Consider the following 16,827-nt stretch of genomic DNA (forward strand, 5'->3'; position numbering starts at 1 on the left):
GCTCCAGATGGTGTTTTGGGATTGCACCTATTCCTATTATTTTATTTTTGTCCTGCCTCTATTAATTTATAAGTAACTCGACTGGGAACACACCTAATACTCCTTCCTTTTCCTATTTTCTGAACAACAGCAACAACCTTGTGAGATGGGTAGGGCTGAAAGGGATTGATCCAGACACCCAGCTGGCATGCATGGCATTCACAGTCTGGCACTCACAGTCCCTTGGTTTTTAGGCCAGCACCTTAGCCACTACACCAAACTGAGTATTGTAGCGAGTGAGGGAAAGATCATGTGTTCTAATATCCTGGGATTCTTTCAAGCCTTTGGAGCCTGAGACTTTAACAGTAACAGAGTTGGAAGGGACCTTGGAAGTCATCTAGTCCAACTCCTTGCTCATACAGGAGACCTGTACTAGGGATTTGAATCGCTGAACTGCTGGCCTTTCTGATCGACAAGCTCAGTGTCTTAGCCACCGAGCCACCTGGTCAGGCTTCACTTTTTAAAACTTTCTGATTCCCATTTCTGACATACGGTAATGAACCCAGAATCACACAGACAATTGTGTTTCGTCGTATTTATTAACATCATCTGAATAAACCTGGCATTGCCAGCATAAAAGGCACTGTGAGGACAGAAGACAGAGTGGGTAGTCCTGCCTGTCCAAAACTACCACGAAAATCTTTGTTGCATAGTTTGCATGATTTTGACATCAAAGCTAATAGATGGAAATAGCTATGTGCTGCAGTGAGAATGTTACATTTGACAGATACACAATCTCAATGGCACACTCTTTGGCTTTTGCTGTTCTCTCCCCCTCCCCAATAAGCAATAAAACAGCTTTGCTTTCTTTCTTTCTAGAAGAGTAGATAGAACACACCAGGCTCATAAAATGGCCCATAATAGATCTGATAATGCCATTTCAAAGTACTTTACAAAATGTGGACACACAGTAAATAAAACTAGTCACTTACACACTACAGTAAAGGAGAGGAGGAAAAAGAAGAAGATGAATTTCCTTCATCAAGCTTCTCAGCATCTGGAACCTCCCTCCAATATCCAATCTGCTCTTATATGCGTACATATTGACAGGTTTCACATATCATTCTACACTCTCATTCAAAACCATGTTTTTGTTGATTAAGATAGCTGGATGAATTCACGCCAAGCCGAGAACCATATTTTTTTTTACAAATCACAATATTGCATTACATCACAAATCAACCCATCCCATTTTGGCTTAGTACAATCTGAATTAAAGATCTGCTCTAGCGGGCACGAGACAAGTAATTTGATGCTGACTGAAACTTCCCTATAAATATCTTCGACTTTACTGGTGAGATTGGGACAGCCGGGCTTGATGGGTCTGTGGCTGGAAAATATAACAATAGGGTCATAAGCAGTGAAGGGTCACTGGTAGCAAATACCACAAGTTCTTGTGGGAGTAAAGGAGGGGGCAGAGAGCAGCATGGAACTGTTAAGAGTCTCTCTTTTGATCTGCAGGAAGCAGCAACTGTGGGATCGTGACTTTCTCGTTTCTACAAAAATAGAAAGGTGGAACTAAAAGGTTACATCGGCTCATTCAGCTGAATATGGCGAAGTAAGCAGTATTACTTCAAACTACAGGCATGGATGGTGGAGATAGGAGCTGGGCTTTTGAGCAACCACAGAAATCCAACATCTCCTCAAGGGGCATGTGTGGGAGAAAAGGTTATTCAAGCTTTTTTCCTTGTGCTGTTCTTTGTTTTGTTTAATTATGAGGGAGAAGTGAGGGAGCATTTTTTAAAGAATACAGCAGCTTGCAAAATCTAAACCAGTCCAGTTTTTTTTTAATCCCCAAAAAGTGCCTCATTACTCTGCATAGGCAGATTCAACCAAATGTGGATACGCGGGAGGATGTTACGGGTGGGATCCCAGCCGCTCGAAATTCTGGAAAACAAAGGAATCGTGGGCCAAGACAGCCTGTAAAATTGATATCAGGTTTAATGAAGTTCCCACTAAAAGGAACTATTGGATGGGCCTTGGCGCTAATATTAATAATAGTTTGTTGGTCTTTTATTTCATAGGGAGAAAGTTGATATTAGTACTTTAAACTAGGGGTCTCCAACCTTGGCAACTTTAAGCCTGGAGGACTTCAACTCCCAGAACGCCCCAGCCAGCTTTGCTGGCTGGGGTATTCTGGGAGTTGAAGTCCTCCAGGCTAAAAGTTGCCAAGGTTGGAGACCCTGCTTTAAGCCATGATAGTAGGAAGTCTCACCATCTCATGATTTTGGGGTTTTTTGGGGGGAGGGGAAGCAGACCAACAATACCGTAACAATAGTAAGAATAATAATCTAATGTAGGTCTCATAAAAGGGGATCCACTTATTCTTTTCCTATCTAGTGTAGTCCCGCTACAAAACCTATCAGTTAAAGTGGCAGGATAAAATAATATGCACACAGTAGCTGAGACAGGAGTTACCATGTGCTCTATCCTCAGTCAAGACAGGCTAGGATCTTATTCCAATGCAAATAAATTGGCAAAGCTCTATAGTTTGCAAGTAAGAATGCCTTTATGTATCCTGCTTCAGGCAAGGGACTAAATGAATTGGGAACCCGCGTACCCTGTCATGGTCTACAGAAAATGAGAACGTCGGAGAAGTCTAAATCAAATGAGTACTTACAATAAAAATATTTCTAGGAAATTCTGGTGTAGTCTCTCTAGGAAATTCCAATTTGACAGACCCAATTCCATCGGGCGATACTGAAATACAGCTCCCTCAATAAAGGGTCATTTCCTCCCCAAAGCGAAGGCCTTCTCCATATCAGAAGGCATGCAGACAAACCTTGGGGAAAGGCTGGATAGTCTAAGCTGCAAAATCTGACCTTGCAAGATCACAACGTTAAAGTAAATCGCAAACAGTGATTTTCTTCCCGTTTCAGGAAGACTTTCCCATGTCTGTGTTTACTGAGCATACTTCGAATGCAGTGCTGAGATCCCAGAGGTTACAAAGATGTGCTGTCGGCAACACAGTTTGAATCATCTATAAGGGTACCAGATGGTGAACCTTGGGCACCATCTGAGCATGCTCGAAACAAGAGACATAACATCCCAAGGTAACTTCAGAAGACGGGCCTCATGGATCCGGGACCTCTTTAGGCAACTTGCCCTGTATCACGAAGAGTTTCTTAAAGAGACGATGGGTAAGTGCCTGGAAAATATGTGCATTTCATAGAATATAACCAACCTAACTCTGAATTTCTTAAACTTTCTGCTTTGCTCCAGGGCTGTTTAAAGGAGCAGCAAACATCCCTCAATTTGGGTACCAGATATCTGCCAGTGGAGCCAAATGTTGCAGCCTTGCTGTGGAGGCCAGAATGGAAGAGGCTGGTGAGAGCTCTGTTCACTTGTGCTATATGTGCGGCATTTCTGCGAAGAAAGGCTGTGATTGGTTTGGCTGAACTTTCTGTGTTGGTGTGGCAGTAGCTGAGAAGTTACTCCAAAAAGTCCATGAGTACAGAGGCTCGAGACTGGCAGTGGACCAGTGCAATTCCCACTAGTGAAGAACTTGTACTATTGAGGGGTATTGAGGCACCATGTGTGTGGGGATTGAAAGGGCTGGCTTCAGAGATATTGGCAGTGTGGGGCAACCCCTTTCTTCCTCCATCCCTAAACAGAGGCAGAAGAATAAATTAATGGGTGCCAGACATAAGTAATGCCCTCCCGCAGGGTATCCTTAACTGCTCCTTGGGTGGCTGGGACAAAAACTGGCCATCTTGTGCAGCTCCTGAGGTGAGAGCGTCGCAGTTAGGATCCTTCTCACCAAGCCAGCAGGGAAAGGAGATTGGAAGGCACCCAAAATCACCAACCTATCCCACTGCAGAGGGTGCATCTTCACCCAGTATTTGACAAAGTTCGCTGAGACGTTGCTGCATTTCAGGGACACCAGCCAGCTGCTGCTCCAGGCGTTGCTTCTCCTCCCGCAGAGAGAAACGGGCTTCAGGATCCAGCTTCTCAAACCCCCAGCCACCCTCCCCGTCAAACTGGAGGAGGTGGGTATGGTACTTCCTGAAAATAAGGATGGAGGCTATTGAGAGACCGTTCCAGGATACAACTTCTGCATTCAGCCTGCCATCTTTCTCCTTGCTCAAGGTCAACCTCGCCCACACTGGCTCTGTTACTGTTCCTCATTCCTCTAGACAAATGTCCTATGTGTAGGAGGGGTTTGGGGGAGGGATTTTTCCACTAAGCTGTCTCCTGGGAGGGGAGTCAGAAACAAAACCACTCTCAGTCTCCAGGGATGAGACCATGGTGCTCCTGCCCACACAATTTCCTGCTGAGGACATGACATGACTCCCTGCTTGGGAGAATAGCCAGGGACAAGAGAAAGAGAGAAGGAGGGAGGGAGGGAGGGAGAGAGAGAGAGAGAGAGAGAGAGAGAGAGAGAAATGGGGGAGGGAAAGGAAGTATAACTGGAGGCTGGTGGGAGGAGAGGAAGGATGAGGCTTGGAAAGTGGATTGGCTTGAGGCTTGCCAGATTCAATACACAGGTCCCCTGTCCCCTTTTGCAGTATGAACTGAAATAATGAGTTCAGCAAATGCCTCTTTTCCTGGCACAAAGCTTCTTAAAGGTCCAGGATTCCTAGGGAAGAAAGTCCCATGGAAAAAAATTCCTTTTTTGTCCCTGCTTTAGGAAAAAGGAACCAGCTCCTGGCCACCAAAGTAGAGACAAATTCTGCCTCCAGGCTCCTAGACACACTTTCCTGACCTGCCCATCTGAGTCTTGTGGCTATGAGTAGGTGAGAATTTGGTAAAAAGGGACTTCTACAAGGAAGAATTTGCCACTACTAATACAAGGAAAGAATTTTGCAGTCAGGGAAAGCACAGGCTTCCTGGAAGAATCATATGCCTGCCCCTGGAGCTATCATGGAGGATTGCCAGACATATTCCAGGGATGAGTGAAAGCAAAAGTAATAACACAGGAATTATTTCGGAATTCCTTCCCTTTGTTAATCAAATCAATGACACACAAACACACAAAAACAGCAATAGATGAGATGTATTCTTAGGCAGGAATATGTGGCCGGATTTCAGAGAAAGGACCTAAGAATTCTCCAACTTCTTTACTTTCCCAACAACTATGCATGAAGACAAAGGACTTGGAGAATTCCACAAGGGATGTTGAGCAACAGATAAAGAAAGGAGACTGGTCTGTACATCATGCTAAGGTAGGAGTGTCAAACCGATAGCTCGCGGGCTGGATGCGTCACGCTCAGGCCACACCTACCCCATCTCTGCAAATGGAAAAAACGTTGCGAAATGTCACATGACGCCACGAGTTTGACACCCGTGTGCTAAGGCATAAGACACTGCTTGCTTTTGTCCCAGCATGCTATGTGAATCTGGTACCATTGTAGTTTGTAAATCTTGATTTCCAGCTAAAAAGGCTGTCACTACATTACAGTGCAATTCCTAGCATTTGTGGACAGTTGCAAAGGAGGAAAGAACTTATATAAGAAGAAAGAACATCCTGGATCGTGTAAAGAACTTATAGTTTACTGATTTTAGAATGTCACAAGTTCTTATTCCTGATATGAGTGGCTTAGCATGAAATATGAATTCAGCCAATTATGGATAATTTTGAAAAACTGTGGTGTAACCAATGGTGGGTTGCTCCCGGCTCAGTCCGGTTCTTGCGAACCGGTAATAAAAGCAGCGAGAGGCTCCGCCTACTTGCCCAGATGTCATCATGGAAGATCTGTGCAGGAGCGAAGCGAGCAAGTGGGCTCCCATTGCAAACCAGTAGTAAAGGTAAGAGGAACCCACCCCTGGGTGTAACACAGTGTTCTAAGAGAATATGTGAACTGAGGCTCTAACATACTGTATATCTCATTCCATACATTACATCCTTAACTTGTTTATTCATGTTTTACTGAAGACCATAAATGACTGGATTAGAACAATAGTAAATCATAATTCAAAAGTGAGGGTTTACACAATGTAATAATCCAAAAGCAAACAAATGTACAGGCAATCCTTGTTTAGCAACCCCAATCAGGAGTGGCAACTCAACTGTGCTTACGATCTTACTTCACTTTTCCTTTGTTTTACAGGAAGGTCAAAAATGTGAGTCTGCACCTTCTACATTTCATTTGACCTCTTAATGTTGTTTCCTTCCCCAAGTTTTGATTGTATTTCGACTGCTTTTATCATTCTTTTAATTATCCCAAAGAAATGGAATGTAATTCACAGAAACTTGATGCTACAGTAAATGCAAAACAACAGAATCTTGTGATACCTTAGAGATTAATATCACAAGAGGCCTCGTTGTTTTGGTGGCCCTAATCAGGAACCCCTGGGAATATATGCTACAAGTGTGATATATCTATTCAAATAAAAACAAAAAACACAGATCTTTAAGCAAGGGAGGGAAGGCATAAAGCAAGGGTGTCAAACTCAAGGCGGGGTGCTTAGATCTGGCTCATGGGACTGCTCTAGAAACAGCGAAAGACCAGCCCAAGGTGCCTCTGCTAGTGCAAACGGGCTCCCGAGCTCAGTTTTCACTGGCAGAGGATTGCAGGAGGCTGTCCCAGCTGAAAATGGAAAATGGGAGCCCGTTTTCACTGGCAGAGCACTTGGGCCACCACAGGCACCCCTGACACAAGTGATGTCAAGCTGGCCACACACACTCTCTCCCCCCCCCCCGGTCAAACACAGCCCTAATGTGGCCCTCAATGAAATCAAGTTTGACACCCTTGGTATAAAGCATCATAATATCCTGGGCGAAGAACAAGACATACCACAACGAAGGTCGGTGTGTGATGGACAGCAATGCTATTCCTGCATCCTTTGCTGCTTGGAAGATCTTGCCTTCTACATCAATACTGACGGCACTGGTGCATTCATCGAGGAGAGCATACTTTGGCCTGGGGCAAGGAACGGAGGGCCCAAGTCAGTGATCCCAAATGCCTGTTTCACTAGTCCAGGACCCCATCCGTCCCTCCCGTGCTGTGCTGCCCCCTTTCTTTCCTTTATTCCTGCTTCTTTCAGTATCAGGACCATGTCTTTCTACTGGAGAACAATAATTACCCAGTAACCACCTCATGGGAAAGGAAGGAAGCAGAGACCTAGAAATGTAAAGGGCACCTGCTCTCTCTAACAATCTTGTTCTTTGGCAGGCTCGACTGCTTTCCAAATACTACTTAAATTGAAATTATTTCAAAGACAATTCAGGAAATAAGGAAAGCGGCCACTCCTGGCTTGGATTAAGCTATTATCATTATTATTGTGGTTGCTGCTGTTTATAGAGTTTTCTTTTGTTTTTATGTCTATATTGTTAAGCACTGGGAATCTTCTGTGAATACAATAGTGTTTGATCAAATCCACTGATACATTAGGAATGGAGCCTGACTGCTTCTCCCAAAGCCACATTTTTTGGAAGTTCTTTTGTGACTTAATCCAGCATCACCAGGGAGTGGTGTAAAGCAGTGGCCCCAAACTTTTTGGACCCCAGGGACTGGTTCCGTGGAGACAAGTTTTTCCACAGACCGGAGTGGGCATGGTTTCAAGTGCTGCCTGCATCCCATGTATAGGGCTTCGCTTGTTTACATGGCCCGGTTTCTGTCATCCCCCGGTACAATTGGAAATGCAGTTCTAGGCACTAACCTGTGATAGAACATCCGGGCCATCCCCATTCTCTGCTTCTCGCCACCTGAAAGTACATCCTTCCAATCGTTGACAGCTTCCCAACCTGATTGAAAAATAATTAAAGAAGAGGCTCTACTGTTACTTTTTCGGTATGTCTAGTTACACCATCTCCCCAATTCCCTGTCTCCTGCATGTAAACCAAAGGCAAGACAAAGCACAGGATACATTTCCCCTCAGTAAAAGTCAAGGTGTTTGATTGCCACCTTCTCCATCCATGCCAGGGAGCTACGCACCTCCTTCACGCTGTACAATATAATTGAGGTTGACGACGTCCAAAATCCGTTCCAGGTCAGAATCGGTGTGTCCTTTCCGTCCCATGTCCTTGGCTGTATCTGGGTAAATCACCTGGTCTCTCAGGGTGCCCACAGACATATATGGTCTACAGTAAAATCCCAAGTAAACAAATCACACAAATTGGCGTTTGAAGAGCAGCTGAAACTCTCCATAGTTAGAGTGTTGATAGCCCTTTAAAGGAGGCTGCATCCCTGTGTCAGACGAGCAAGTGAAGCGTGGAGATGGCAGAAGCTGAAGGCAACCTTCCTGAGCTTGGTGGGCTTCAGCTGTGTTCTCATTACCACCAGCCAGTATGCACAATAACTATCCTGGGATGATAAAATCTGGTACTTAATCAAACTGGAAAGCTCCCGAATATTGCAACAGTAGTTTGCATGAAGTTATCTAGAAATCTCATGACAGGGCAGAGATTCAAACTAGGGCATTCTTCAGTGTACCGGTTCTCTTTCTCCGATAACGAAAAAGAGAACCTTGAGGCAACTAGAGTTCAGATCTCTGGAATCCAGAGTTTTCCTGTTCGTATTTCATTCCTCACTCAATCTGACTCATTCCAAGAGGGCCGACTTTTCTATTGTTTGATCCCCAGTTCCCCATCCTCCCCTGCCATACTAGCCACTGTACCTCTGTGGAATGTAAAACATTCGATGAGGAGGTGGTTTGTAGAGGGTGCCATTATAAGTTGGCCAAAGGCCCCCCAAGATGCGGAAAAGGGAACTCTTCCCACAGCCATTTGGTCCAGTGATCAGGAGGTGCATGCCTTCGTCTACCTGCAAGGGGGAAGCACAGAGCAAAATATGAAAAAGGAAGAATAAAAATACAATAACAACAACAAGAATATCCCACAACATCTGAAGCAACACAGGACTATCGCTAGCATTGATCAAACATCGTCAACTGCAAAAGGCAGCTTTACTCGGAATGGCGTACATCCTGCAATGATATCTCTAACACCATCAAACATCCACATCTGCCTATCCCAAGTCCTTCAAAAACTCTTGATAGATGGATAAAAATGCCAAATCCAGCCTGAACATTTGGCTGACTGTGTGACTAACAACAATAGGAATAATAGTCTCTCCCCAATTTTTTCTCCAATTCTTGGCAGCTTTAATTGTTTCTCAGGATCCAAGCTCCCCCCACCACTCCCCTAATATCCAACAACGCTTACAATAGAAATTGTATTTGTCCAGGCAACTTACTTTATCCATTTGGTGCTCTAATAGCAATCTCTGAGCCCCATCAGCTCACTACCTCTCTTCTTAATCTGGTCTCAAGCTCCTGTTGTATTCACAGCCTTCTTGCAAAATCATAAAGGCCAGAAGTTACCTATCAGTTCCATCGAAACACACATGACCCTTCAACACATAAGTCATCCTGCCTGACCCTGAAACAGGTGAAATTCGCTAGCCCTTCCCTTTCTGTATTCCTTTGCTGCTGCTGCTGCTGCTGCTGCTTGATCTCCCGTTCTCTGAATTCTAGCCAACAGAATGCCTGTAGTTGCCTCCTGACACCCTATCTCCTTTCCACGTCAGGACTTTGTCCAGGAATATACAGAGAGACAATGGCCAGCAAAACATAGGCTGAGTTAATATGTTTGCCAACAGAACCACTGTATCAACTAACCATGAAAATAAAGGGTTTTGATCTGGTCCTGTGCCTTTGATCACAAGCTGACTTACAGACTTCCGAGGGGAAGCTTCTCAGCATTGCCACCTACTAATTCCTGAATAGCAGGAGCCTATTAAAATAATACCTGCATAGGGCCAGTTCTGGCAGCCTTACTCGATGAAAGTAATCTTAAATTGCTTCCCAGGTTGATGCAGTTAGATTAGAAAATATAACATCTCAACTTTCATCAGTTTTTCAGTGCTGCTATCCCAGTCCCAGTCTTCCTATTACTCACTCGGACTATCTCCCCGTGGACTTCAGAAGTGGTCAAACTACAATTTCCAACTTCGCTTTCCATTAGCCATGCTGGTTCAGGTTGCTTGGCCTTGTAGTTCATCAGGATCTACAAAGTCAGTTTGTCCTATACTAATGCCTTGACCACTTACTCGGATATTGAGGCTGGTGACTACCACATCCCCGGTAGGAGTGATGATGGGGATGTTTTCACAGACAATCCCATGGTCAACATCAATCACATGCCCTGTAAGCAGAAGAAAAGACAAGAGTCTTATTTTCACAATGAAAGAAGCATTTCATTGCAAGAGATGCTGACCTTCTCAGTAGAAAGAAACAAATTTAACCCTTTGTCAATGATTTCTTTTGCTCTATGACTCATTTCATATAGGTGGAACCTGAGACAACGGACGCTTTCTGAGATTTTACATCTTGGTGTGGGCACATCCATGGCTGCTGTCGAGGCTTTACAGTTTATTAAGTGAATAAGGTACCATAGAGAGAATAGCCAGTCATCAGATGGTGATCTGGTAAAGTTATTTCCCAATCTATTTCTAATCTCTCTTTGCAGGATGTTCCTCACAACCTCTGCTAATTTTTGTCTATTTTTCCCTGCGGCTATCTGGCAGTTTTTATTTTCTACAAATGCTCTGTAAAATTAGTGTTGAATTCAGAAATATTCTTATAAATAAAAATGGCTGCTTACTGTTTCCTATTTATTTTTTTAAAAATGGAGCGTGATAATAGGCCTCAATACCGGGTACATTTCCCATAAGATATAGCTTAGCATACCTGAATTGAGCCTAGCAAACAGGTATCCAATAATATAGTAAGGTACCCTCCCCACTAAATAAGTGAAAAAGATGGATCCGTAAAACACTGAACAAGGAGTAGGGAAAGGCTGCAGGCATTACATCACCTTATTTCTACAACTACATTAATTATTATAGCAATCATCTCTCAAGACATATACAGGAGGAGAAAAAGGCTGTAAAGATGTATCTGAACAAGGTAATGACAGCTAAAATCTTAGGCAGGACATTACTAAAGTTTAGGCAAGCAAAACTGGTTACAATGACATAGGAGGAAGTCTCGCAAAGTAGGTTATATAATTTATATCCTTAAAATATGCTGACCTTGCATAATTTACACAAAGGTGTGAAATTAAACTTAATCTGGAGAATGCATCCCTCATTTCTTTTGTTTGACACAGACTCTAGAGAAAATCAAGTACACAATGTAAGCCGCCCTGAGTCTTCGGAGAAGGGCGGGATATAAATGTAAATTTAAAAAAAAAAGTAATATGGGCTGATCATATTATTTGTCAGAACTGACAAAGTTGGTAGCAAGGCCTAGTAAACCCATGCCTGAGGTTTATTATCTCAGTCTATCTATGACCACATAACTGGACGTTCTATACAACCATCAGAATGTAAAGGCAAAACATTCAAGCTTTTCCTTCATAAGCTTTTTTTTTAATTATGAAAACCATCTTGCTGATTGATTTTAAATTTTTGTTGACTTAAAATAAAATATCAAATAAATAAAACATTAGAAAATAATTCCTATATGTGTCATTTTAAAAACAAAAGGAATAATGACCAAAATCAAATGTTTACTTTTTTTTTTAAAGTGCAGGGATAGCTTTTGGCAGATTAAAGTATATGGCAGATAACTGAGCACTAATTCTAAGGTCCCAGGAGAACATTTGGAACTATGATATGATCATCTCAAGTTCTCCAACCTTGGCCAACATCAGTGAAGGGCAGGTAAAACTGGGAAGAATCTATTGCAACCTTTCCTAAGTTGGTTCCCTCTAGACCTTTTGGGCACCAGGGACCGGTTCCATGTTTTTCCATGGACCAGGGGGGTTGTGGTTTTGTGTGCTGCCTACATCCCATGGATGGGGCTTCGCTTGTTTGCACTGACCAGTTTCTGGCATATCGGGCACCGATGCTGGTCCATGGACCAGGGGTTGGAGAGCCCTGCTCTAGACCAGCTAGACTACACCATCCATTGCTTCCATACAACATGATCAGAGCTGTTTGGAGAAAACAGTCCCAGATATCTGAGAGAGCCAGATTAAGAAAAAATCATTTGATTCTTTCACAGATATTATGCTTAAATTATATAAGTATCTCTGGATTCCACCAACTGCACTTGGAAGTAAACAAAAACAACTGTTGGAACTTTACATGGCATGCATGCAGCCAGCCTAAACACAGGCTGGCTGCATGTGAGGCCATAAAAAAACCAGGGGAAACTTTCCTTGATTCTTTTAAGACAATTTAGAATTTAGTGTGGGTACAGAAAAGCATCAGGCCATAAATCTGTTTTATACGTTATGCTATGATACAGTTTATTTAACTGGTTTCCTGAATAAATCCCAATTGATTAGATTACAGTAATCCTAACTATGGTTTTCAATCCACAGTGGCAGGGTTCATGTAATATACCAAACCAACATCCAATAAGCCACCCTAACCCTAGCCAGCATTTCACCTCTCTGTTGCTGTGGCCTCCCTCCCAACTCCTTATAAGATCTACTGGAAAGAGAGCAACGAAACCATGTCTTCTGGAGCTGAAGGTATCATCTAAGCCAATGATAGCTAACCTTTTTGCCATTGTGTGCCGGGGGGGGGCAGGGGTTTGTGCGCGTGCCCACACACATAATTCTATGTGCCCCACCCCCACACATGCATGCGTGACACACACCCCCGTTCCCCCTGCTCCATACGATGGGCCGGTAGGCCTGTTTTTCTCTCTTACCTGGCTCCAGAGCCTTTCTAGGAATCTGGGGAGGGAAAAAACAGCCTTCCCCACCCCCCTGGAGGCCCTCCTGAGGCCAAAAACGGCCTGTTTCTGGCTTCCGGAGGGCCTACGGGTGGGTGGGTGGGGAAGGCTGTTTTCACCCTCCCCAGACTCCTAGAGAGGCTCTGGAGGCTAGGGACAGCAAAAAACAGGCATGCATGCCGTAGGTTTGCCATCATGGTTCTAGGCCTTCTGGAGCACCCCAGTCCTATCACAACTGGTCACTATAGGAATGGTGAATTATTATTATTATTATGTGTCCTGTTTATTTTCCTTCTGTGTCATATATTTTTAGACTGAAAGCCTGAGGGCAGGGATTGACTGTGTCTATTCTTATGCAAGCTTTGCTAGGAGTCACTCAGGCTAAACAGCAGGGTATAAATGTTTTCAGCAAATCCACAGCATAGACTGAGCTTGTGGCTGTTTACTTAGAAGATGTCTACTTTCTGGATGTCTGTGGCTACAGCTAGAAGAAAGGAGTGGCAGCCATATGCCTTCTTTCATCAATAAACAAAATACTTAATTAAACTTGGGTGTCCAAGGCTACAGTCTTAATTTGATCCTTGTCAGTTTCTGACACAAAATCTTTATCTAGCAGGATGCCATTGCAAAATCAGCTGCAGGGAAAGGCAGCTGCGGATATATTGAAGAGCTTTACCTTGGATCTGGAGTGAGCCCTCGACACGCATACCATGTTTCATAACTGTTCCAGCCGGAGCCTGGCCTTCATCAAGCTCTCCGGGGCGTCGGAAATTGCAGCATTTCACATCCTCAAACACCCGGAACATCTCATACACACGAGCAGTGTAGCCTGCTAGTTCAGTTGCCTAGAGAAGAAAGGCACAACTGCAATTCATTTTCATCTGGAATGGGAACCCACATATCAAATTATTAGACCTTTTGCCAGGGGTTGAGATAGTGGGCATTCACCAGTGGTTGTTTTCCCAGACTTGGGAAAACAACAGGCCAGAATAATGTTTCAAAGCATTTATCCAGCTCTTACTGTGCTGGAGACATATATGAAATCACACAGATCATATTTGCAGAAGGTATCCCTAAGATATAATCAAACTGACAATTAGGACTGTAGCAATCAGATCAGACGACAAATGGGTGTAACTGGTACTTCCCTGAACCCACAGAGTTAAGTAGTGCCTCATATTTACTGTTAGGGAATAGTGAATTAATGCAACTATTTTTCATTTACATTCTGTTCCTGGATTTAAAATATTCAAAGTATCTCTGCCCATCAGCAATTAAACTGAAAAACTTCCTCTTCCCTGAACATCTCAACTTTTTATGTTTCTTGTTACATTTGTAAGCCTGACCAATACAAAGGCAATTTTGATGTCAGATTTTTCTAGGATCCTGGGAGGTATACAATAGAAACCCAATGTACTGGTTATGGTTCTAGTTTTAAAGTTCAAGTCCAATTCACCTATGCAGCTCATTGAGTAGTTTCGGTTAGTTTCTCTCTTAAGTCTTCAGCAGTTTTTATGAGGTGAAATTATTTTTTTTATTTTTTTTTTTATTATTTAAATTTGTATACCGCCCTTCTCCCGAAGGACTCAGGGCGGTTCACAGCCAAGTAAAATGCACAATACATACAATTAAAATACTAATAAAAAACTTATTTAAATTGGCCATAATTAAAATTTGGAAGTAAAACCCATTTAAAAACCCATAACTTAAAAAACTAACCCAGTCCAGCGCAGATAAATAAGTAAGTTTTGAGCTCGCGGCGAAAGGTTCGGAGGTCCGGAAGTTGGCGAAGTCCTGGGGAGCTCGTTCCAGAGGCGGGGCCCCACAGAGAAGGCCCTTCCCTGGGTGTCGCCAGGCGACATTGTCGCTACCGACGGCACCCTGAGAGTCCCTCTCTGTGAGAGCGCACGGGTCGGTGAGAGGTATTTGGTAGCAGCAGGCGGTCCCGTAAGTAACCCGGCCCTATGCCATGGGCGCTTTAAAGGCGTTCACCAACACCTTGAAGCGCACCGGAAGGCCACAGGTAGCCAGTGCAGCCTGCGCAGGATAGGTGTCATTCGGGAGCCACGAGGCTCCCTCTATCACCAGCGCAGCTGCATTCTGGACCAACTGCAGCCTCCGGATGCCCTTCAGGGGAGCCCCATGTAGAGAGCATTGCAGTAGTCAGGCGAGGCGTCACAAGGCGTGGTGACTGTGCACAAGGCATCCCGGTCTAGAAAGGCGCAACTGGCGCACCAGGCGAACCTGGTGGAAAGCTCTCCTGGAGCGGCCGTCAAATGATCTTCAAAAGACAGCCGTGCATCCAGGAGAACGCCCAAATTACGCACCCTCTCCATCGGGGCCAATGACTCGCTCCCGACAGTCAGCCGCGGACTCAGCTGACTGTGCCGGGATGCCGGCATCCACAGCCACTCCGTCTTGGAGGATTGAGCTTGAGCCTGTTTCTCCCCATCCAGACCCGTCGGCTTCCAAACACCGGGACAGCACTTGATAGCTTCATTGGGGTGGCCGGTGTGGAAAAGTACAGCTGGGTGTCATCAGCGTACAGCTGGTACCTCACACGAAGCCACTGATGATCTCACCCAGCGGCTTCATATAGATGTTGAACAGAAGGCGAGAGAATCGACCCCGCGGCACCCCACAAGTGAGGCGCCGTGGGTGACCTCTGCCCCCGTCAACACCGTCTGCGACCGGTCGGAGAGATAGGAGGAGAACCACCGATAAGCGGTGCCTCCACTCCCAATCCCCCAACCGGCGCAGCAGGATACCATGGTCGATGGTATCAAAAGCCGCTGAGAGGTCTAATAGGACCAGGGCAGAGGAATAACCCCTATCCCTGGCCCTCCAGAGATCATCCACCAACGCGACCAAAGCCGTCTCAGTGCTGTAACGGGTCGGAAGCCGGACTGGAGCAGGTCCAGATAGACAGTTTCCTCCAGGTGCAGGGGAAACTGATATGCCACCATACTCTCTACAACCTTCGCCGCGAGCGGGTTGGAGACCGGACGATAATTACCTAAAACAGCCGGGTCCAGGAAGGCTTCTTGAGGAGGGCCTCACCACCGCCTCTTTCAAGGCGGCGGAAGACTCCTCCAACAAGGAAGCACTCGTAATCCCCTGGAGCCAGCCTCGTGTCACCTCCTGAGTGGCCAGCACCAGCCAGGAGGGCACGGGTCCAATAAACACGTGGTGGCATTCAATCTACCCAGCAACCTGTCCATGTCCTCGGAGTCACAGGGTCAAACTCATCCCACACAACATCACCAAGACCGCCTCAGATACCTCGTCTGAATCGCCACAATTTTGGTCCAGACCGTCCCTAAGCTGAGCGATTTTATCGTATAGATAACCGTTAAACTCCTCAGCACGTCCCGCAACGGGTCATCCCGCTCCCCCTGGTGAAGGAGGGAGCGGGTCACCCCAAACAGGGCAGCTGGGCGGTTATCTGCCGGCGCAATGAGGGAGGCGTGGGCGCCTCGCTTCCCTCAGTGCCACTAGGTAGGTCCTAGTATAGGATCTAACTAGTGTCCGATCAGCCTCTGAGCGGCTGGACCTCCAGGAACTCTCTAGGCGTCTTCTCCGGCGTTTCATCCCCCTCAGCTCCTCGGAGAACCAAGGAGCCGGTTGGGATCTGCGCCGGGTCAGAGGCCGCAAAGGCACGACACGGTCTAAAGCCCCAGCCGCAGCCCGTTCCCAGGCTGCAGCTAGTTCCTCTGCCGTGCCGTGAGCCAGACCCTCAGGAAGTGGCCCAAGCTCCGTCCGAAACCTCTCTGGGTCCATCAGGCGCCTGGGACGGTACCACCGTAATGGTTCCGTCTCCCTGCGGTGTTGGGTAGCGGTCAGAAAGTCCAGGCGAAGGAGAGTGATCTGACCATGACAAAGGTTCAATGACTATTTCCTTTAAGTCCAGATCTCTCGACCACTGACCAGAGACAAAAATCAGGTCCAGTGTGCCTCCCCCGATGTGAGTGGGGCCATCCACTACTTGAGTCAGGTCCAAGGCCGTCATGGAGAACTCCCGAGCTACCGTCGATGACGAGCCGGCAGATGGCAAGTTAAAGTCCCCATGACTAAAAGTCTGGGGTCTCCACTGCCACCCGGCAAGCACCTCCAGGAGCTCGGGCAGGGCAGCTGTCACGCAGCAAGGAGCCAGGT

At 45.5% G+C, this 16,827-nt stretch overlaps 1 protein-coding gene across 2 annotated transcripts in view; it reads right to left on the minus strand.

Moving 5' to 3' along the window:
* Positions 1-554: 554 nt before the first annotated feature.
* Positions 555-16,827, minus strand: part of ABCD1 (ATP binding cassette subfamily D member 1) — a 28,621-nt gene continuing 12,348 nt past the window's right edge. Inside the window, exons 4-11 of one of the 2 annotated variants that reach the window (XR_009153107.1) lie at positions 13,349-13,517; positions 10,032-10,126; positions 8,599-8,744; positions 7,917-8,062; positions 7,642-7,726; positions 6,777-6,902; positions 2,222-4,044; positions 555-2,105 (exon numbers count right to left, since the gene is read on the minus strand). Coding sequence is in view for 1 of the 2 variants with exons in the window: in XM_058165976.1 (XP_058021959.1) it covers positions 3,846-4,044; positions 6,777-6,902; positions 7,642-7,726; positions 7,917-8,062; positions 8,599-8,744; positions 10,032-10,126; positions 13,349-13,517 (966 nt within the window). In the remaining variant the exon portion in view is untranslated. Of the gene's footprint in view, positions 4,045-6,776; positions 6,903-7,641; positions 7,727-7,916; positions 8,063-8,598; positions 8,745-10,031; positions 10,127-13,348; positions 13,518-16,827 lie in introns of both variants that reach the window. The other variant, XM_058165976.1, reaches the window with a different exon arrangement.

Source organism: Ahaetulla prasina, chromosome 2, assembly GCF_028640845.1.
Source record: "Ahaetulla prasina isolate Xishuangbanna chromosome 2, ASM2864084v1, whole genome shotgun sequence".
NCBI lineage: Eukaryota > Metazoa > Chordata > Lepidosauria > Squamata > Colubridae > Ahaetulla > Ahaetulla prasina.